Raw genomic sequence first — 20,928 nt, 5'->3', positions numbered from 1 at the left:
CCCTCTCTCCCCCCTCTCCTTTTGCAGACTGCCTTTAAATAGTTTTGTGTTTGAGTGGAAACAACAGGTGCAAGAGAAAAAACCTGCGTGTGTAATAGGAAAGCTACACAAAGCACGCTTCTTGTACCCCGTCTGCCTCCTGGTACCCCTCCCTTTCATTCCTTTCCACTGAGAGAGGGTCCTGGCAGTCCAGCGTGGCTTCGTGTGTGATTCTGTTTGGAAGTCAGGAATAATAAGCCTTTGTTGGACTATATGCTGTGTTTGAACGAGGGTCAAGTTTCTGCTGTCCTAGATAACTTCAAAAGTTGCATTCCCCATCACGAAGTCCCGTAACCCAAGCAGGCAGGGTGCAGGCAGCGCAGTTTAAGTGGGCAACTCCTGTTGGCCTTCTAGCTGCTGCTGCCGGTGTTGTGCTTGCTCAGAACTTAACGCCTGGTTTTGAAGGGTTTGGGGCAATCGAATCATTAAATGGAAGGATTGAGATGCTGCTGCATTGCAGCAAAACAGGAGCTGGGTGGTGCTCCAAGAGAATCTGGTCCTTTTTATTTTTAGGGCTGGCTCTTCCAACCTAGATGATTCTGTGATTCTGTGACTCTTCTGCCTGGGTATATTTACCAACAGCAGCGCAGTGACTGGAGCTGTCAACAGCAACACCCCTCTCGCTTTCTCATTATCCGAAGCCCAAGTTTTTCACAGATGATGTGCTAAGGTAGATGAGATATACAACAGAGGAACCTCTGGCAAGGCAGCATCTCCATGATCTAATTCACAGCATAGAAAACGAATCAAATGTGCTGCTGGGATTTAGTCCATTTTTAATCCGTGATTGATGTGTTTGGATGACAAAGTTTCACTGCATGTATTTACCAGCTTAAACCCTCCGGTGTTTTCAGGCTGTTTTCAGATAGGTGAATACGTTGCTGCTTGTCTTTGTGCCTGCCGGAGTGTCTTCCTGAGGATGCACGGAGACCATCCGCTGCCCGGCGCAGCTGGGCCGCCTGGCTCCACGCCTCGTGAGGGACTGCTGAAGGTTAACTGACCGGGGCTGGCACTTGTGGAATGAAGCCAGGAAGAGCCGCAGCTCTCTCGCAGAGCGGAAAGATGGGCTCAGCGAGACGTGGTGCCTGGCACCGCTTGAAACTAGAGGAATGCAGGGCGTTCATGCAGCATCCGCAGAGCCTCGCTGCTGGAATTGCGCCCTGCAGGGAGGCAGGGTGGGTTTGTTATACCTCAGCCTCGCGTGCCACAGCAAGGCTCGGATAGCAGATGTGCTCTCAGGCGGTTCTGGTCAACGTGGTTTTAAGAGGGAGCCGCAGCACAGGGTTATCTATTTTGTCTCTCTGACCTGCAGTCGTGAGGGGAGCAAGTATGGAGCGAACAACCCTGGAAAAGGCAGTTAAGTAAACATCCCCGAGCCTGTGCTCCCTTAGGATACAGCAGGAAGATGCTGTCAGGCAGGTCTGGGGAAGGCTGAGCAGCCAGCTCTGTTGCTACAAAGTCGTGGCAATACTTCCTTCCTTTCTTCTCTACATAGTATCTTTTCTGGTGATTTATGCCACAGCTTGTCTTGGTCACTTAAAGAGGGGCTGAACCCCGGAGAACCTATTTTTTTACCTGTTACAGCTTTTGGGGACAGAGAGTGATAGAATGAAACAGAGCAAGGAAGGAATGGAGTATGGATGGTGCTAAGCGTGAGATCTGACAGGAGAATGGAATGCACAGCCCACTTAAAAAAAAATGTGCAGAGGAAGAGGGGACTCCAGATTTGGGATTGGCAGCAATAAGCTCGACATCAGTGTGTGATGGATCAGTCTTCCACAGAGCTAGGTATAGATTGCCTCACTGGAAATGAAAAAAAAAAAAGCTTTAGCAAAATAAGCAAATGCTTAATAGCGTGCTTCCCCCCCTCCCCTTGTCAGATCGTTACACTCAGCATACAAGCTAATGCTTGTGACAATCCATCTTCCCAGTGTCATGGGTTCCTGAGATCGTATCGTGCTCTTCCTCCACTTCTTCCAGGGCTTCCTGCAAAGTACCGCCTGCAACTCCAACTGTTCTTATCTTCAAAGCCCTCCCTGGCCCAGAGCCTACCCCTGGAGACACCCATGTCCCATATGTACTTTGCTGTCCCATGTTTTCACATCCTCTGCTGCAGCGGCTCATGCCCTAGCAATTCTGAGTGCTGCTGATGTCAAGAGCAGCCTCATCTAAGCCCGAACAGGATCCAGAAATGAGGTTGCCTTTTCCTTTTTTTTTTTTTTTTTAAGACAAACTAGGGTTCACTCCAAACCGTTTTCAGTTCCTGCTTATACTGTTCTCTCCCACTCCTTCAAGAGCAGAAAAAAAAAAAAAAAAAGGCAGGAGCGAGGGCTGGTGACTCCATTGACTTCAGGCACTTTTCCCCAGGCGTTCAGCCTTCTCCGTGCTGTGGGGAGAAGCGGCAGGAGAGGCTCCCCTCAGCCTGCCACAGCACCCACCCGCCAGCTGAAAGCCTGGGGCTCCAGCCTGGGCGCTCCTGTGGGGAAAACAAAACCGGGGCGTTAGCAGCGGCACCCTCAGCTTCCCCACCGCCGGGGGGGGGGCATCGTTTTCGGTCCCCGGCCTTCGGGGCCGTCCCTCGCCGAGGCCCCGGCTCCCTCCTCCTCCTCCTCCTCCTCCCCGCAGGCGGGGCCTCGCCGCCGCCCTCCCCGCTCGCCCCGCGCCTCCCTTCCCCTGGCCGGTCCCCGGGCGGCGGAGCGGCAGCCCCCATGTCGGGCCCGCGGGGCGCCCTGCAAGCCTGGTGCCGGCGGCAGTGCGAGGGTTACCGCGGCGTGGAGATCCGCGACCTCAGCGCCTCGTTCCGCGACGGCCTGGCCTTCTGCGCCATCCTGCACCGGCACCGGCCCGACCTGCTGTGAGTAGGGCGGCGGACCAGGCCGCGCGGCACCGGCCTCGCCTCGCCTCGGCCGCCCAGCCGGGCAGGGGCGGGTGGGGGGGACGGGGATGGAGGCGGAGGGGCGTCCCCTCCGTCCCCCGTGCGGGGTTTCGGGGCTGGGGGGTTTGGGGTCGGGGGAGCGGCCGCTGGGTGCTGAGCTCGGGGGTGTGCGGGGTCGGTGCTGGGCTGAGCTCAGCCATCAGGGAGGGTTCGTGGAGCAGGCGGGCGGATTTCTGCATCCCTGAGGGGGTGTTTCGCAGCCCAGTGAGGTGGGCGATGCCTCTGCCCAAGGAGCAGCATCCCGCCTGGCGCGGGGCTGCTGCCGGCTCGCCCAAGGTGGCCAGCCCGATTCCTGCCGCAGCGAAAGCGGGAGGCAGCGAATGCCACCGGGGTCATCGAGCTCCGCCGGCCTCCCTCCGCAAACGGCTTGTAATTCGGTCGCTTCTGCCCGTCCGCCTCCCTTTCGCGAGGTTTCTGGGAGAGCGGAGGGAATGGCAGCTCGACGAGGCAGACGTGAGCTTGGGATCGCTCCGGGGCACGCTGTCATGCTGGCGAAACTGGCTGAGCCGAGGGAAGGAATCTGCCCCGACCTGCCGCTGCTGCTGTAACCCTGCCTGCCCCGACGCTGCTGGGAATCCGCCTCCTGTCTGCTCCAGGCTTCTCGTCTTCGCTAGCCCTCACCTTTCGCTTCGCCCCACCTCGCTGCGCCCCCGGCGTGCACGTGTGCACGCGCTCCTCACCTGTCAGCGAGGCTTTCCAGCCCCGCGAACAGCGCTGCGTCCCCTGTCACGTTCTGCTCCTGGGCTGGTTCTTCTTCCTGCCGTCAGCTGAGGCTGCCTCGACTGACCAAATCCTCTTTTCTGAGCTGGCCCTGGGGTGGCTTTTTGTCACAACAGCAGCAAAGACAGTCTATGGCAGGCAGCAGGGTAGCAGCGGTGCCCCAGCGGAGCTGCAGCGCCCGCGTTGGTACAAGCAGAAGCTGAACAGGTAGGCTAGAAACCCTACTGCTGCCTGACTTTTTTTGGGGTGGACACCTTGAAACCCTCAGCGTGGTGTTGAGGAGTCACTGAGAGCCCAGCCATCCAGTGTTTGACACTGACCAGGCAGAACAGAGCCTCTGACAAAGCTCCTGGTCTCAAGGGTGCTACGTGCCTCTGCCTCGGCTGCTGGAGAGGAAGAGGCATATCAAGGACCGGAACACCAGCAGCTCCCGTGTTTCTGATTTTTTGGTCGGTAGCACAGTAACAGAACCGAAAAGCGAAGGTTCAGTAAAAGCTGACAATAAAGACCACTAAAACCACCTGCTGGCTTCCCGTTGACCATATTTACCATCCCACTAAGCAGCAGCCGCTGCTCTTCAGTTGTCCGTGGGCTTAAATCAGCTCCTGGCAGATGTCCTAACGAAATGCTTCACAGTTGCTCTGCACGAGCTGCGTTGTAAAGGCAAAGCCCAGTGCCTTACAAGGACATGGCATCTTGTGGAAGGATTTTCGCAGGGTGGTCAGGAGCAGCACCATTTCATCTGATTCCAGCTTCCTCAGCCTGTCCTGATTTGGAAGTGGGAGGTTTGGATCAGAGGCAGAAAATCTCCCGATGGCAGAGTAAAAGTAACGGCCCTCCTTTCCTTCTGAAGTGCTCTCGGTCAGCTTGGTAACAGGGCTTGGCAAAGGCTACCGAGACGTTTCTGACCTGGCAGGGTCTTCCTCTGCGAGGGGCTCTCCTGAGACGACCGCGCTGCTCCCGTCGGCCCCAAAGGCTGAGGTTCGTCTGCGTTCAGCTGCCTCCCCCTTTCCTGCTGCCTTTCCGTTCAGCCGCAGAAGGGAGGAGTGAGCGTGTCCGTGCAGGAGTGGAGCCGGAGATCTCTCGTGTACCTGTGTGATGCTGCTGCTCTGGCACCCGGAGCCTCAGCGCTTTCTTTGCCTGTAGTGTCAACTGGTTGTCTGTCCTGCTTGTCCGACCCTGTCTCGGAAGGAACGACAGGCCACACAGATTAGTGAAGCTGGAATAATTTTTGGCATAACCCCTGTTTCGATCACAACCCCCCAGGACTGAGGCAGGTGGCACTGGAGGGATGCTCCTCTGGGAGCACTGATTTTTCTGAAAGAAGCAGCCAAAGCTGGAAGTGCTCGGTGTCTGCTGAATCCGGAACATCTTGAACTGCCCGCCGAGGGTAGGCTGCGTGCTTGTGGGACCTGTGTGTTTAACCGCGAGGCTGAACGTCTGCATCCAGGCCTTCCAGCTCTTGTTCCACTGAGTACACATCTTGGCTTCGCTCCCTTGCTCTCCCTATCTGGGAAATGGGAGCAGCAGAGGCACTCCTGTGGCAAACCTGCTCCCTCGGGCGCAACCTGGATTTAGTCTGACCGTGATCTTGGGGCAAGACATTTAATCTCTTCTTTCCCCTTGTCAGTTAAGCTGGAAGCATCCAGGCTGACTTGGCAGCAGACTGCGGAGCTTAACAAGTTTGTTTCCTTAGTGTTCTTGAAATCTGAAGCATGAAATTAATGTTTGCGAGGCGTCTGTGGCAGCTTAGGGAAGCAACAAGCATCTTTTAGCTTAAGCTGTTCAGCCTTCCCAGAGCTCAGGGGAGGTTTTGGCACTCGGGAGCCAGAAGAGCAAGAGGGCATGGCCTTACGAGTGCCGAGGGAGAGATGGAGGAGGCTTGAGGAAAATGGGAGAGGAGAGCCGTGCTAGGAAGGCTGCCCTGCGTCCCAGCAGCCGCAGGATCGCTTACAGGCAGGCTCACAAATCCCATTTGCTCCCTCCCATGTCCTGCCCGCGGTTCCCTGACAAGCTCTGGGAAGCTGAAGGCCTCGTTATGCGGCACTGCCGTTAGAGAGCTCGTGATTGATGTTGGAGGAATCCAGGGATTTGCTTTGGTTTTAGCAGAGCAGCAAACCCTTCCCCCTTCCCCGGGCCTGCTGCGCTCGCTGGCAGCTGCCCTAAACCCCACAGTACTTAGTGGCTCGGCGTGTATCTAATTAGGGAAGCGCTCGGGATGTTATTTGCATGGAAATATTCCTCCAGGATACGCTGCCGCGCTGGGGTTTGCTGAGTCGAGGCATCCCATCGACTGGGATGTCCAGAGTCTCTCTTATTCTCACGTCTGACGCCTTGGACTGGTGTTTCCTCGGGAGAAGAGATGATGTCTGGGGAAACCCTCCTGTGCTTTTTTCCATGTCCTTACGGGGGAGCTGCACGTGGCAGGGGTGATGGAGATCGGCGTGGTCCAGTTTGTGCCTGGAGAGAGCTGGAAAAGGAGAGTGACCAAATAAGCTGTGATCCCCAGGGCCTCGTACTGGTGGAACTCAGTATCCAGGGTAAAAGCGGAGGCTTTTCGCTCCTGCATTAGTGGGAAAACCATCCTTGTATTCCGTCGCTGCTTAGGAGCCCTCCTGTTGCCTTCGGAGCATCACGTCCTCCCCGCTGCCTTCCGCTTTCCCAGGCAGCTTTGACTTGGTTTTCTAAAAAGGCCTTGGTTTGCTAGGGTGGGGTGGAGTGGACATGTGTTTTGTCTGTCAGAAACTCCCAGCCCAGGCCACCAAGGAGCCTTCAAGCTGCACCACTCCCATATCCTGAAAGCGAGGGCATTCAAAATGAAGCTTGTTAATGCTTAGAGGGCAGCCGATCCATAACTCTGCTGTCATCACTTCTTCTCCGTTCCCAAGCTGGTATTTTCTGTAAAAGAGAAATAATAAATAAATGCAGCAAGGTTAAAGGAGTTCTCGAGGCAAAAAAAAAAGACTCGGAGGAAAAACATCTCCCAGTGGAAACTGGTCATAAATACAGAAGAGGCCCCAGCGTTCACATCAAAGCAAAGCCTGCCACTGAAGCCTTTTCTCAGCAGCGTGCGGGATGGGAAAAGTTGTGGTGTTTCGACCCGGCTGAGTTCTGTGGGCTCGTCTGCCTGTGCTTTCTGCAAGGTGCTTCTGTAGGACGCCCAGCCTGCCTTCTGCACGCCTCCTGCCTTCGCTCTTGCAGCTTGGTTCGTCTCGGAGGAAACGGCACCAGCAGCCTCTCGCTTTTGAACGGGGGAAGGGTAATTTTATGGGGTCGCGGGCAGCTGGGAAAACCTCCCCGAGCTCGCCGGGGACTTCCTCTGCAGCCTTGGGACAGGCACCCAAGCGGCGCTGAGGAGGGCCCCGGGTGCCTGCGGGACAGCACGGGGGCTGCGGGGGGAATCCTGCATCAGCGTCCCAAATTTCGGCACCTTTCACTGCGCCATCAGGTTCGTTTCACCTGACGCTGAACCCCTCTGGGCTGTGAACGTAGCTCACAGGCACGCCATGCTGCTGTGCGAGGGTTTTTTTTTTTTGTAACGAAGCTGAGATCTTCGACAGGAAGGGGTTATATTTGGTTTAGCGTGGTGCTGCTTTCACACCTAATACCCCCGTAAATGTGCAAAAGGCGTAGCTAACTCCTTCCTGTATTTCTTCCCCTCTCTGGAAAACCTGCAGACCATTTTTAACCCTCTGTCCCCCTGCTGTGGCCTTGCTCCTCTGGCAAGGGGAGCTGCTTGATCCCTGTTTTGATTTCCTGAAGGGATCTGAGGGGACAGGTGAAATCCCACAGCGTGCCCAGGTTGGGAGCTGTTGGGGTTCCTCTCTGTGCCCTGGTTGTTTCTGCAGCCTGTACTGCACGGGCAGAAATGAGAGGTAGAACAGTGTGATTTCCTGCCCAACACCCGTTTGGGACTTACTTTTTTTTTAATTTGAATTTCCTTAACAATTTTTCTGCTTTACCAAGGTTTTGTTTATCTAGCTCCTTACGTGCTGACTTGCTGAAATGCCCGAGGAAGGTTGTCCATCTCGAGAACCTTCATGTGGTGGCATTGGGGCGCTCACATCTCACCTCTCTGTCTCATGTCGCTTGTTTGTGCTTTCTCGTTTCAGAGACTTTGATTCTCTCTCCAAGGAAAATGTCTACGAAAATAACCGCTTGGTAAGTCCCAGCTGCACCATGCACAGAAGGAAAAAGGAACACGAGAATGACTGGATGGAGGTCATGCAGTGGGGAAGAACTTAGTGACAGCGCTGAGGGGGTGAGAAAGATCTGTTGGTAAGCAGCAGGCAGGAGCTTCTCTGGAAACGTCTGAAACATCAACGTCCAGCCTGTACTAAAGAGAAGATAAGGTGGTTATCCTGGTAGTTGCCAAGATGACATCTCGAGTGAGGATTACACCCCCACTTACTTCATATGGCCATTTTCATTTATTCCTCCATAACTTTCAGATCCCACACCCCGCACAGCATCTTGTACCCCAGAGACCACACACCTCCAGTCCTTATCTACTGCCCTGCATCTGGTACCTCTCCGTTCAGGGCCCGCACCACTCCTTTCCCCTCCTGACTCGCTTTCTCTTCGGTCTCTGCATGGTCTAGCATCCCCACACCCTCAGAGATCACTTGTGGGTGCGCTGCCCTGGGAGCAACAGCAGGATGCCAAGTGTATCTGTGTAGCCGGTAATCCATGTATACTGCTGAGGGGGAAGCTCTCAAATGGCTGTTTTCTTCCTTCACTGCTTCCTTGCAAGTAGCCGTGTAGGTAACTGCAGGAATTACGTGCTTCTTGTCACAGTGTCGCTGTTATTTCTGCTCACCGAGACCCAGAAAAGCACCGAAGTGGCTTGCGCGTGGCAGGCTGCTGGCTGTTGGTCAGGCGTGGCTGCACTGGTGGTGGCAGGAGGAGACGTGGTACCCCAGAGTGTGAAAGGATGGGCAGGGACTGGCTTTCTGCAGGGTCAGTGTTTGGGGTGACCAGGGCCGCCGGGCGGTAGAGCTGGTGTTTGGCTGTGTAGGAAGTACCTGCCGGTCCCCGGCCCTCCCCAGAGCCAGCCAAGGCTCTGCCAGGCTCTTGCTTGAGGGTAAGTGGTGGTGTGCCTGTTTCACAGGTTGAAAAAACACACCTTTTTCAGCTCTGAGACCTCCTGAGAGTCCCCGTCCCTGTCCCAGAGCAGTAGCTGAATGACTTGAGCAGTTAGGAGGAAGCTGCAGGGGCGCAGACAGCTGAAATGACACTGGGGCAGCTGCAGCAGCTTGTTCCCTTCTTTCCAGTCAAGCAGCACGTCTGGGATCCTCCGTCTACCTGGGACGCCACAGGCTTACTGCTTAATCTCCAGCAGGATCCTCCCGGCTTGATTTCTGTGTTATTTGTCAGAGGGTATCAATTTTCTCCCGTTACCACCTCTTTCTGCTGTTCCTGCAGGCCTTCGAGTTGGCAGAGCGGGAGCTGGGCATCCCAGCTCTGCTAGATCCCAATGACATGGTCTCCATGAAAGTCCCCGACTGCCTCAGCATCATGACTTACGTGTCTCAGTATTACAACCATTTCAACAACCCCAGCCAAGGTGAGTGCCCTTCCCCACCTCTGCCTTCCAGTTTGCCCCCCGCTTGGCTCCAGAAACCCAGAGGCACCGCGTGCTGAGAGAAGTCTTCCAAATTCCTTCCATCCCCTTCCTATTCCTAGCCCAAACCTTTTTTTTTTTTTTTTCTGTGCATGGAATGCTCTGCATCTAGAAATTAGATTTAATGGGAGTTGGGGCTGATATCTGGGAAGGAATCCTGCCTGGTGGTTTTGGAGTTCAGCAGTTGTGGGGTCCTGCAGCCACTTTGTGGGTGGGTGTTTGGAGGTTTGTGGGCCTGGAGGTAGTGGAAACGTGCCCCTTATTTTCTGTAGAAAATGGGAGAGGGACAGATAGCACCTGCCTGTTCTGGATCTTGGTGGTGCTGGCGAGTCGAGCCTGGAACAGGGAGTGGGGTAGGGCGAGGTTTCACAAGAGGCAGGGAATGATTTAACAGCTCACCTGGGGAAAGGGGAACGCCTTGGTTCTCCTCCCTCCATGCTGCATTCCTGCCACCCTGGAGCGCATCAGACCCCTTTGTGATCTGCTTTAACCCACTGAAACGGAGGAAAGCTAGATAGGGAACCTGCCTACCACAGCTCGTTTTTATCACCTTGGTAAGCTCGAAGTGACTGGGGGGGAGGGGAAGCAGGGTGGGGTGTCTGAGATCAGCTCATCTGTCCTTGCAACTGCAACCTAAGCTCTGAGACAGCTCTTCCAGGGCATCCCTCCGGGGTGGAGACCAGTGCTCCCGGTCTCTGCTCTGCTCTCTCGCTCCGGCACGTCAGCCACAACGCCGGATAAATCTCTTCCACGTGCGTGGATGTGAGCACTCCTGCCGGGATGCTGGCCTCCCAGCCACGGGCTGCCTCTGGGCGCTGTTGTGAGTGCCTGATGGGCAAGGGGTGCTCCGCAGAGCCGCTGACACCCCGGAACCCAGTGAGGAACAATAACGCATTAGCAGCAGGTATTTAGGGTGCTCTGGTCTTTAAGCATTGTTTGGGGAGCTGACAACGAGGAAGCCAAGTGGCGTTTGATGGGTAAATCAAATGACAGTGAGCAGCTGGTGTCCGTGGGCCACAGAAGGGGACCTGCCGCAGGCTCGTGGCTGCCCCGTTATTAGATTGCCTTTCTCTCTGCCCCCTAAAATAGGCACCGAAGTGTCAGGAGTGGCAAGTCCCATCCTGTGTCACAAGGCTGGAGGTTTTTTTTTTTCCCCTCCCCTCCCCTTCCCCCACACGCGTGGCATGAGTCACCGCTCTCGCCTGATCCTCCTTGCCTTCTGTCTCCAGCCAGAGTCCCTCCGCCTATGAAGCGCCCGGCCGCTGCCGCCTCGCCGCCTCTGCTGTGCCACAAGAAGCCCGTGGCTGCGGCCCAGAGTTCCTCCACGCCGCAGGTACCGCCCGATTCCTTGATTTTGAGTCGGCCCGAGGCAGTGGTCCTCCCTGCGCTGGGGGCGAGGGGAGGGGAGAGAGCCCATCACGGTGAGGCAGATCTGTGCAGGGGGCTAGCTGCGTGTTTCGGGGTAGGAGGGATGTCTGGGGGCTTGGTACCTTGGGAGACACCCCTTGCTCTCTAGGGGTCTCTGGACTGAAATTTGTCTCTGGCAAGGAAGAGATTGAGGGGCATGGGTGTGGGGCGGTTCCTTCAGCACCCAGGGCACAAACACCTCCCTTCCTATGGAAGGATAATGCTGTAGATGAGGCAGGAGCAGGAATGTGGGATTAGGTGAGCAGAAAAGACATCTCCTTGGCCCTTTATTTCAGGGTCTAGTGGGTATCTGGGATGGCAAAGAGCAGGGAGACCCCCTGGAGGTCCCTGCTGCCTGGGGTTTAGATTAGTTCCTTGCACGGCCCTTCAGCCCTGCCTCCGGACAGAGACAAGGCACCTTTCGGAGGGTTTCCTTTCTAATTTGGGCAGAGGCAGCCTGCCTGTGCCCGGACTTGGGGGCAGCTGTTGGGCACATTGCTGGACCCTGAGGTCAGCCCCCGTGCCACAAGCGCTCGGCAGCGGGCATAGCACGGGCAGCAGCTGCTCTGGAGGAGCCACGGGCTGGTGGTGAGCACCTCGTGGCCCCCCTCGCTGAGCTCCCCGCGCGTCACCCCTCAGGACGATGTCCCCTCGGAGCCGGCGGAGCCGTCGCAGCGCACCACGCTCAGCAGTACCTGCGCCGCCTGCCAGCAGCACGTCCACCTGGTGCAGCGCTACCTGGCCGAGGGCAAGCTCTACCACCGCCAGTGCTTCAGGTACGTGGTGGGCAGCTGCTGGAGCTCTGCAGCCAGACAGGCCCCATCCCTGTGTGTCCTTTCGCAACACGGAGCCTCGAGGGAGAGGGGTTCAGTGATGGTGTTCCCCTCGCAGCCTCCTGTCCCAGAGGTCGGGCTGGTTCCTTGTGCGCGGCCCCGTGCTGCTTGCTGTCCCTGCTCCCTGCCTCTCCTGCTCTTTCCCACTCTGCTGACCAGCTTCTTGCGCTTCTCCCGCCCCCCAAAACCAGGATGTTCTGCCTCTTTACTGCCTCCCTACCACATAACACCCCCACCACGACGAGGTCCGAGGTGGGCCATCAGCCCTGCAGATCTGCTTCCTCCCGCGGTGCCAGGGCGGTGCTGAGCTCTCAGGGGGAGCATGTGGGGAGCTACAAGCTGTTACCAAACCAAGGAACGAGGGATCAGACGTCAGCAGCCCTGCGGTTACTCCCCAGGTGCAGGTCCTTACCTGCAGCACCAGTGAAGTCATTTCACTTGGCTTTCCCTGCTCGGATGACGAGGGGGGTGAGATCTCTCCTCTGGACCACAGGACAATTGCCTGCAAGCGGGCAGCCGGCATCCGAGGACAGAAAAGCTGAGCCACAGGAAAGTTATGGGAGGCCTCATTTAACTGTGCGAACAGCTCCTGACTAAGCCAACCAGGGGGGTTTTTAGGAACAGCACTGTGAGAGAGTGCTGGCAGCTTCTTGTCTGCAGCTAGGGCAAAAGCAGGAGCTTTGGAGTGCAGGTGCACCACTATTCTAGGGCCAGGAACAGGCGAGCTGCAGTGCCTGTCTTGGCACAGCTCGTGGCCCTTCAGCCTGAGCAGTGAGAGTCCCAAAACTTCATCCTAAGTGTTTTTTCTCTGTGTGTTTTCCTTACCTTTTTTTTTTTTTTTTCCCCCTGCTGATTCATGGCCGCTGTTTGCTTGGGAACGTTCTGTGGCAGCGTGCTCTGTGGGCTGACAGAGATAAAACCAAAACAAACTTCTTTCTCCCCTTGTCCAAACTTGTTACCTCTTCATTTCGTCATACCCCTTCTCCCCGCCCCTGTCTTCACGCTTCTGCTCTGCATTTCAAAGGAAGCAGCAGCAGCCAAGTGGACACCCAGAGCAGAATTCCTCACCAAAATTACCTGATGGCAGCGCAGGGCGGCCAGCTGCTGTGAGCACCAAGTGTTCAGGCAAGAAGAAACAAGCTTGGCTTTCGTGGGACTGCTTGATCAGCCCCTTGCCCTCGGCTCTTTTTCATACACGCTGCCCTCCTCCCTTCCCAGGTGGAAAAGGGCTGAGCTGGTTGCCAGTGCTGTGTACTTAGGGTTGCACCTGGAGGGCTTCATCAGGGAGGATTCAGGAAGGGAGTGGATGAGCGTCAGACCAGGCTAGGCATGAATGTTGCTTCTCCTGACTACCCTTCGAGCCTCCGGCTTCGGGATTTCCTGAGTCAGAAGTAGTATTGTTTTGGTTAATGCTCGGTGTTTGTTCTTCCTCCTGGCCCCCACCAGGTGCATCTTTTCCAGCCCGTCAAGTTTCATTCTCCTGACTCTGGAAACCGTGCTGTACCCCAGCACCAATGTTGCCCTTTATTATATCCTTTCTGAGCTGAGAGAGGAACCCAAATGCATGCAGTACTTGAGTTGCGAGCTCACCGGGGGCACACGCTGGTGTGATGACGTTTTTCTGTTCCTCTCCTTTCCTGCATGACTTCCCCAAGATCACGATGCGATTTAGTAGCAGGGTTGAAGCCTGACCCGAGAGCCCTGCAGGGATCTCTGAGTGCCAGCCCAGCCCTTCTCCTCAGCCCCATCGGTTCCCTGGAGGGCAGGCTGGCCTCTCCCACCTCACGGGGCTCTTTCTTCTCATTGGCAGGTGCAAGGAGTGCTCCAGCACCCTGCTCCCGGGGTCATACAAGCCCGGGTCAGAGGCGGGGACGTTTGTCTGCACGCACCATCGTGGCAAATTGGCCGTGAGCGGGAAGATGGACAGGAGGGCCAGCCCCGACCGACAGTCGCCGGAGCTAAGAACTGAAATTGCTGCCGGCAGCGTGGGTGAGGACGGGCTCCCTGCGGGAGCGGAGGTGGGGAAGGACAACAGCACTGCTGCGGAGAACGCGGCGGAGACCCAGACGCCTGCAGAGGGGACGGCCAGCCCGGAGGAGAAGGACAGCACGCCCAGCAAAGCAGAGACAGCGACGCCCCACGCGGGAAGCGGGGCACCCACCTCCCAGATACCCCCCAGGCCTCCCCTTCCCACCAAACCCTCAGCGCCCAGCCAGGACAAAGCCAGCCCTCTGGACGGACGCCTCAGAGACACTCGGCCCACCCCGGCCCCAAGGAGGTCCACGGATGCCTCAGCCCTCTCCCCTCCAGCCTCCCACCCCGTGCCCCGGCCCCGCTCCACCGTCCAGGGCGAGGCAAGCGACTGCGCGCCTGGCATGGTGAACGGTGAGAGAGCCTGGCGGCAGCACGGGGTACTGCCCCCGTCCACGAGTTTCCTTCCTTCCCTGTAGCCCGGCGCCCTTCTGCCTCCGGTTAAATCTTGGGCTCGGACACCGAGCCTTATCTGCCTGCAGACCCCGTGGAGGAGGGAGCGGTGCTAGGCGTCGCGCCCGCCTGCTCCGTTTTATCCCTCTGGAGCTTCCCAGGGGGTGCGGGGAGGTGGCAGTGTTAGGGCAGCGTGCAGGGGTGAAAACAGAGGGACACGTCAGTCTTCCAGCTGCAGCTCCAGGATGAGGTTGGGAGGAAAAGGGGGGCACCTGGGGGAGACTGACAGCTCTGACCGTGCCACGAGGTTTGCAGAAAGCGGGACCAACCAGCCTCCCACGGGGAGATGCACCTTGCCTTGATTTAACCTCTTCCTACATGTCGTGCTGGTGTTGTGACAGTCTGCCCATGTGTCTTTCTAGGTAGGGGACCTGAACCCAGTCCCCCTGTCCCAAAACCCCGAGGGAGACCCTGCTCCTCTGATCGGTACGTCCTGCTGTTCACGGGTCACCTGGGACCCCCCTAGCGAGGTGGGGCTGTGGGGGTGGCTCGGCTGCGGTCTCCCCTCCCACCTCCATCAGCCCCAGCTCTTGGGAGGACGGAGGTCGTGATCGAGTCCCTTCCCTGGCTGGTGCCAGCCCAGCGTTAGTTGGGCTGTTGGTGTTTGTACCTCTCCCAGGGGCTCTGTCCTTTAGGGTCTATAAAAAGCTTGGGGGGCTTCAGGAGTGCAGGAAAGTCTTCCGGCGTTTCCTGCTGAAGCAGCCTTGCGTGTGCATGCCGAGAAGGGGACGCGCGGCTGCCTTGTGGAGGGTTTGTCCAGGGAAAGGTCCAGTGCAAGGACATTGCGGGTGCTTGGCTGCGGTCAGGAACCTTTATACCTACCGGGCTCCTTCCAGGAGCCTGCTGGTGCCCGCTCTCGGGACAGAGGTTGCACAAGCACACTGCGTTCGCAGTGCCAAGGGGCGGATGCGTGCCACGTCCCTGATGAGCAGGGATCCTCCGAGCTGCGGGACAGGCGGCTCCCTGCCACCTCTCGCTATCTTTTCCTCTCTTCTCCCAGTGCTGGAGCCGCTGCGAGAGCCAAGGACCCGCCGTGGATGGCCTTGGTGCAGGCAGAGCCCAAGAAGAAGCCAGCTCCTCCTCCTCCTCCCCCGGGGAGCGGCCACGAGACCCCCAGCAGGACTGCGGAGGAGGAGGATGGGGAGGAGGTGGGCAAAGCCAAGAGCGAGGAGAGCAAACCTGATGCCGCAGAGCCCAAACCGTACAACCCCTTCGAGGAGGAGGAGGAGGAGGAAGAGGAGGTTGCCGCTGCCCAAAAGAGCACGCCTGAGCAGGAGCAGGGTGAGGCTGCTGCCAAGTCTCTCCACCCCTGGTACGGGATCACCCCCACCAGCAGCCCCAAGGCAAAGAAGCGGCCAGCCCCGCGAGCCCCCAGTGCTTCCCCGCTAGGTGAGCCTTCCCCCACCCCCTTTATCCCTCCTCCTCCTCACCGCTTCCCCTTCCACACACCCCTAACCCCAGCACGTACCCCCCTTACTCCCCGAGCTCTCCCTTTGCTTCGCAGCCCACCACCCCATCTCCAGGCTGTCACACTCCGAGCCGTCCTCCTCCGCTCCGTCTCCAGCCCTCAGCCTCGAGAGCATCAGTTCTGAGAGTTCGGCCAAGGTGCTGGGTGACACCGACGAGGCCTCGGTGCCTAAAAGCTCCTCCGAGCCCACCGTCCACACGCCAACGGCCACCAAGGCCTCCAGCGCTGACACGCCGCTGGCCAGCGTCTCCTCCAGCGAGAGCCCTGCCGCCCCAGCCAGCCTCTCCACCACCTCCTCCTTCTCCTCCTCCAGCGATCTGGCCAGCTGCAGCGGGGAGGCGCAGCCCGGCGCCCCGCACGCCAGCAGGAGCGTCTCTGCGGGCAGCTTAAAGACCAGCCCCAGCCGGCTGCCCCCCAAGCCTCCTGCTGGGGCCAGCCCTACGCCCATCCTCTTGGCTTCGGACGGGGGCGCTGGGAGCCCTAAGCCCCCCTCTTCCCCCAAACCCCAGCTGAAGGTGAGGCGCTGACCTCAAAGTGGGGATTGAGTCCAGGTTTGCCCCTTACGCAGGTTTGGTGTGTGTGTGTGTGTGTCCCAAAAGCAAAGCTCAGGCGTGTGTTGGTTAAGTGGTGGCTGTGCTCCTGCTCTGCTTGCCCCACATGCTAAATTTCACAGGCTCAAAGCAGACGGGAAGGGAACCATCACAGAAAATAATTCGGCGTGCTCGTTAGAGGGAGGCTGGGGAACCCACGGCAAACGTGAGGAGAGCTGTTTGTCACCCCATGGCTAGGCTGCTGGTGGAGATCAGCGCTGTGCGCCTCCTCTGGGAGGGCGTGGGGTAGGACAGGCTGTAGGGCTGCTCGATCCCAGCTGTTGGGATGCTGTACCCCTTCCTTTTCTCAGACCCTCACGTATCTCTTTGTCCTCTCGCTCCAGTCCTCCTGCAAAGAGAACCCCTTCAACCGAAAGCCATCGCCTGCTGCCTCACCCTCGGCAAAGAAACCCCCCAAAGGCTCCAAGCCAGTGCGCCCTCCTGCGCCGGGTCACGGCTTCCCGCTGATCAAACGCAAGGTAAAAGGGCCCCTGGGGAAACCAGGGGGTGAGACCAGCCCTAGGGTCACCACTAGAAACTGGAGGTTGGTGGTAACGGCAGTCCCCGCTGTGCGGTTCGGCAGGTGCAGACAGATCAGTACATCCCCGAGGAAGACATCTACGGGGAGATGGATGCCATCGAGCACCAGCTGGACCAGCTGGAGCACCGCGGGGTGGCCTTGGAGGAGAAGCTTCGCAGCGCTGAGAATGGTAGGTGGGGCAGGAAGGACCCGCGGGCTGCTCTGCGTCCAGCCGAGGAGCTGGCAGCGGTGACTTCCTCCCCGCTGACGGTGGGGACGGGAGAGCACAAAGAACTGAGCGGGGCTCCAGGAAAGGTCACAGCCACGCTCGTAGAGTGGAAGCAGGTGAAAGGGGAGACGAGGCTTTATTCTGGGGCTCAGGAACAGGATGAGGTCAGGCTGACTCTCGCTGGGCGCTGACAGGATCCCGCAGGGCTGGGGCTGGCTCTGAACCGTCCTTTTGCTTGGCAGACAGCCCCGAGGACAGCCTGCTGGTGGACTGGTTCAAACTCATCCACGAGAAGCACATGCTGGTGCGCCACGAGTCAGAGCTCATCTACATGTAAGCGCGCGCGTGTGTGTGTGTGGCAGGGGGCACCAACGGTGCTGTGGGGAGTCCTGCCTCAGTGCTGCTAAAACTGGAGGGCCTGGAGAAGTAGGGGAAAGAGGGCAAGCGGACAGAAGTGTCCAAAAATACTCAGAACTGACCCGCTGCAAGTTCCCGAAGTCCCTGCAGCGTCTCTCCCAGGAAGGCCTCGAGCTGTCGGGGTTGGTCCCTGGTGGGGCTTGGCTGTCCGGGATAAGACCAGCACCTTGGCGGTTCTTCCCGAGGTCACCCCCTGTTTTGGGATGATGTTCTGCCTTTCCGGAGCCTCGCAGCGGGTCCCAGCAGTGCCCCCTTCCCTTGCAGCTTCAAGCAGCAGAACCTGGAGCAGCGGCAGGCGGACGTGGAGTATGAGCTGCGCTGCCTCCTCAACAAGCCAGGTAAGGCATCGCGCCGGCCGCAGCTGCCTCTGCTTTTCCCCTGGGCTTCACCTCTGGGATCTCCGCCCCGAGCTCTGAATTTCAGAGCTCCTTCAGCCATGTAACTGCCTGTCCTTCCTTGGGGCTTGGCTCGGCAGAGAAGGACTGGACTGAGGAGGACCGGGTGAGGGAGCAGGTGCTGATGCAGGAGCTGGTGACCATCATCGAGCAGAGGAACGCCATCGTCAACTGCCTGGACGAGGACCGGCAGAGGTGAGGAGTGATGCGGGCTGGGGGTGAGGGGAAAAGTGGGCCCGTCTGACTCAGCGCCGCACAAACGGGCTCGTGGGCATGCCCCGAGATGTCCCTGCTGCTGACGCCTTTCCCAGGCTTCCCGGTCCTTGGCTCTTTGAATGGCTCGTGTGTGGGAAGGCCAGGGCCGCGCTCGCAGCGTGTGGGACTTGCTCACATGGCGCTGATGGATCTACACCTCCGCGGCTTCGAAGTGGGAGGTTCTCAGACTTTGAACAACGCAGCAGCTGTTCGCAAGGCGGAATCGCTGACCTGTCTCCCACTCTTTCTTTCAGGGAAGAGGAGGAGGATAAAATGTTGGAAGCCATGATTAAAAGGAAAGGTAAGAAACTAGCAGGAGGATTTTGGAGCACTGGTTTCGCTGCTGACCCCAGTGCGGGGCAGTGTAAACCATTCGTGAAATTGCGTGCAGGAGGAGGAAGTGACACTGTTCTGTGCAGACAATGAAGCCTTTCCTGTAGGGCCCCGAAAAGTTTGGAGCACAGCTGTGCTGTGAGGCCCTGTTAGGCAGAAGGAAGCGTGCGTGCAGCGGAGGGCTTTGATTCCTTGTCCCTGTTGTTGTGTGCGAACCATCAGCCTCTCCCAGTAACAACCCTCCTTTGCCGCCCCAGAGTTCCACAAGGAGACGGAGGCCGAGAGCAAGAAGAAAGGCAAATTCAAGCCCATGAAGGTGCTCAAGCTGCTGGGCAACAAGCACGACTCCAAGAGCAAGTCACCCAAGGAAAAAAGCTAGAGCAGGGGCCGCCAGCAGTGGGAGGGACGTGCTGCCTGACTGCCCTGGCCTCCCGCAGCCGGGGTAGGGTGCCTGCCAGGGGGGGCTTGGCTCCCTCTGCTCCCCTCGCCTCTCCCCCTCGCTCCCTCCCCAGGCACCCGGCGCTGCCACCCCAGGGTGCCTCCAGCCCCCTGCCCGCGGCGGGGGAGGCCAGCTTTCCCCTCCAAGGCCTCGCTAACAGGGCAGGGAGCAAATGGATTCGCTTTTCGGAAGCGTTGCCCTGTCGTGCATCCGTGTTACTGACTGAGAAGCAAGCTGAGGAGTTTGGTGTCTGTGGGAAAACTTGCACTAACTGTCCCCCCTTCCCCTTCTCCCGCTCTTACTGTGACAGCTCCGTGTGCCTCCATCCTCTGCCGGGGGGGATCTGGCTGTCCCTCCCTCTTGTCCCCTTCCTGCCCCATTTTTAACTGCAGGAGAGAAGCCTGGCGTTAGAATCAGGATTCTTTAGGTTTTACTGGCCTAAACTAAAATGTTAAAAAAAAAACAACACGCTCTCACGTCACAAGGCTCTAAAGCCGTAGCCAAAAAAATAACCGGTGCCCTATTTATTTTGAGCTGTCCCCTCCCCCTGAAGACTTTTCCCCCCTTGAGCGTTACAGGGCTGAGAGGACCCAAGGGGACCGCGTACATCTGCTCAGATGTAGCCCACGTGCCCTACTCAGGACATCTCAGCCCCACTGCTGCTAACCACCGCTGACTGCTGCCGTCAGGGGGAGGGAGGAACATTCCTTTTCCAGGCGAGGGCAGAAAAGCACAAGACTGACTTAGTGCAAGGGGCGAGCCCCTGCTCACCAGTGCCACCCTTGAGCGGCTGGGGAGAGAGGCACAGTCACAACTGACCTTTCCCCAGCTTCGCCTGTATATACTTTAAAAGTGTGTAAAGAGGGTTTGGCTGGTTGTTTTTTTTTTTTTTTTTTTACACCTCCTTTACTACATGAATTCAAACCCGCCCTGAAACTTTTTAAACCCTTATTTTATTTGTTTGTATGTGTGCGTGTGTGTACATGGGAGGAGGGAACGGGTGGACGGTATTCTTCCGCCCATCCCTCCTGCCTTCTATTTTTGTTCCCTGCCTTCTCCTCCAAGGTGAGGAGCTATTTATTGGGTCGTTCGATCGGTCTGAATTAGACGTTTTGTTTCATGGGTGTTTGGTTGGTCAGCTGTTCGTCACGCCTTCCCATTAGCAAATTAGTCATGTCAGCCCCGAACAAACTGCTGCGCTCCCTTCCAAAAATACACCAGGCTGCAGCCAAAACACTCTCGAAGCAGTGCCTTGCGACACGGGTGGCGCAGCGTTCTGGAAACAGGCCCCCATTTCCCCCAAAGGCCGTGCCACTCCTGCCATACCTCGGCAGGCTGCTCAGGAGCAGTGGTAGGGGAGGGGAGATCCCAAAGCACAACGCTTCTCCACGGAGAAACGCATCCGTTTTGGAGCCTGCTGTCGTGTCGCCATTGCCAAAGGCCGTCAGGGTTGCCGCAGCCTGACACCCCTTGGCCCTGTGCCCGGTCAGAACCTTGATTTGTAAATTACACTGTACTAACTCCATGACTTCCATTCACCTGAACAGAAATAAAAAAGAAAAAAAAAAGATTTAAAAACCAATCACGGCTTAGGTTTCTTATTCCTTTCTGTGCTCACACTGTCCTGGGGACAGGGCACGCTGCCTGGCTCGTGGAGTGGCTGATGAGTAGTGCTAAGAGGCAGATGATGGGATCTTAAAATCCGCCTCTGCGTTTCCTTACGCTGGACTTTGTGCAGGAATAGAGGGGCGTCGTGCTTCAGCCTGCTGAAGGACAGAGGTGGTGACTCAACGCCCATCTCCAGGCTTTGCGGGAGACTGATGGCTGCTCGGCATACCACGGTTTCAGGAACCAAAAAACCACAGCAAGCCTGCTGCAAACAGCAGCACGCTCCAGGCTGAAATCCCCTCTTCCCCCGAAGCTGAATCTGTGTTCCTGAGCGCCTGCCCAGTTTAGCTGCCACGGAGAAGTCTGCTGATGCATGCAGTCACGCTGACCCGCAGTCATGTTGGAGGCTCGTGCTTGCGCAAGGCCAGGCGGCTGCATCTTCCTGCTCGCCATCTGCCAGCACAGCCATTCCCGGAGCTGTGCGGACTGCAGCGGGTCATGGATGCGGGTGGTGACACGTTAGCATTGTACCTCCACTAGAAACCTCCACCTCTGGGTAGATGGAGGAGAAGGAATGACATCTGTAGCTGCGTGGAGTGCTGTACTCCGAGGCATTGTGTAACTGAAAGGAGG

General features: G+C 57.7%; 1 protein-coding gene and 1 long non-coding RNA gene across 4 annotated transcripts; one reads left to right on the top strand and one right to left on the bottom strand.

Moving 5' to 3' along the window:
- Positions 1-799: 799 nt before the first annotated feature.
- On the bottom strand, positions 800-7,800 carry LOC308191898. Of its 2 annotated transcripts, XR_013948366.1 has the most exons (3): positions 2,805-7,800; positions 1,230-2,515; positions 800-1,140 (listed from the first exon to the last, which is right to left on the bottom strand). It is a non-coding gene; the product is annotated as an uncharacterized lncRNA (long non-coding RNA). The 2 variants fall into 2 exon arrangements; XR_013948365.1 differs by having other exon boundaries at positions 800-2,515.
- MICALL1 (MICAL like 1) lies at positions 2,655-20,820 on the top strand. Of its 2 annotated transcripts, none has more exons than XM_080584722.1 (16): positions 2,655-2,893; positions 7,807-7,855; positions 9,119-9,260; positions 10,547-10,650; positions 11,364-11,500; positions 13,368-13,942; positions 14,404-14,467; positions 15,042-15,430; positions 15,546-16,024; positions 16,444-16,578; positions 16,683-16,809; positions 17,091-17,181; positions 17,530-17,603; positions 17,741-17,855; positions 18,170-18,216; positions 20,426-20,820. In XM_080584722.1, the coding sequence occupies exons 1-16, from the start codon at positions 2,748-2,750 to the stop codon at positions 20,455-20,457; spliced, it is 2,706 nt and encodes a 901-aa protein (XP_080440848.1). In that variant the 5' UTR covers positions 2,655-2,747; the 3' UTR covers positions 20,458-20,820. The 2 variants fall into 2 exon arrangements, with proteins under 2 accessions (XP_080440848.1, XP_080440847.1); XM_080584721.1 differs by lacking the exon at positions 20,426-20,820 and adding an exon at positions 18,506-20,269 and having other exon boundaries at positions 2,657-2,893.
- Positions 20,821-20,928: the final 108 nt, after the last annotated feature.

Source organism: Anser brachyrhynchus (assembly GCF_964034855.1).
Source record: "Anser brachyrhynchus genome assembly, chromosome: 1".
NCBI classification, from domain to species: Eukaryota; Metazoa; Chordata; class Aves; order Anseriformes; family Anatidae; genus Anser; species Anser brachyrhynchus.
This window is presented reverse-complemented; position numbering and strand designations above follow the sequence as displayed.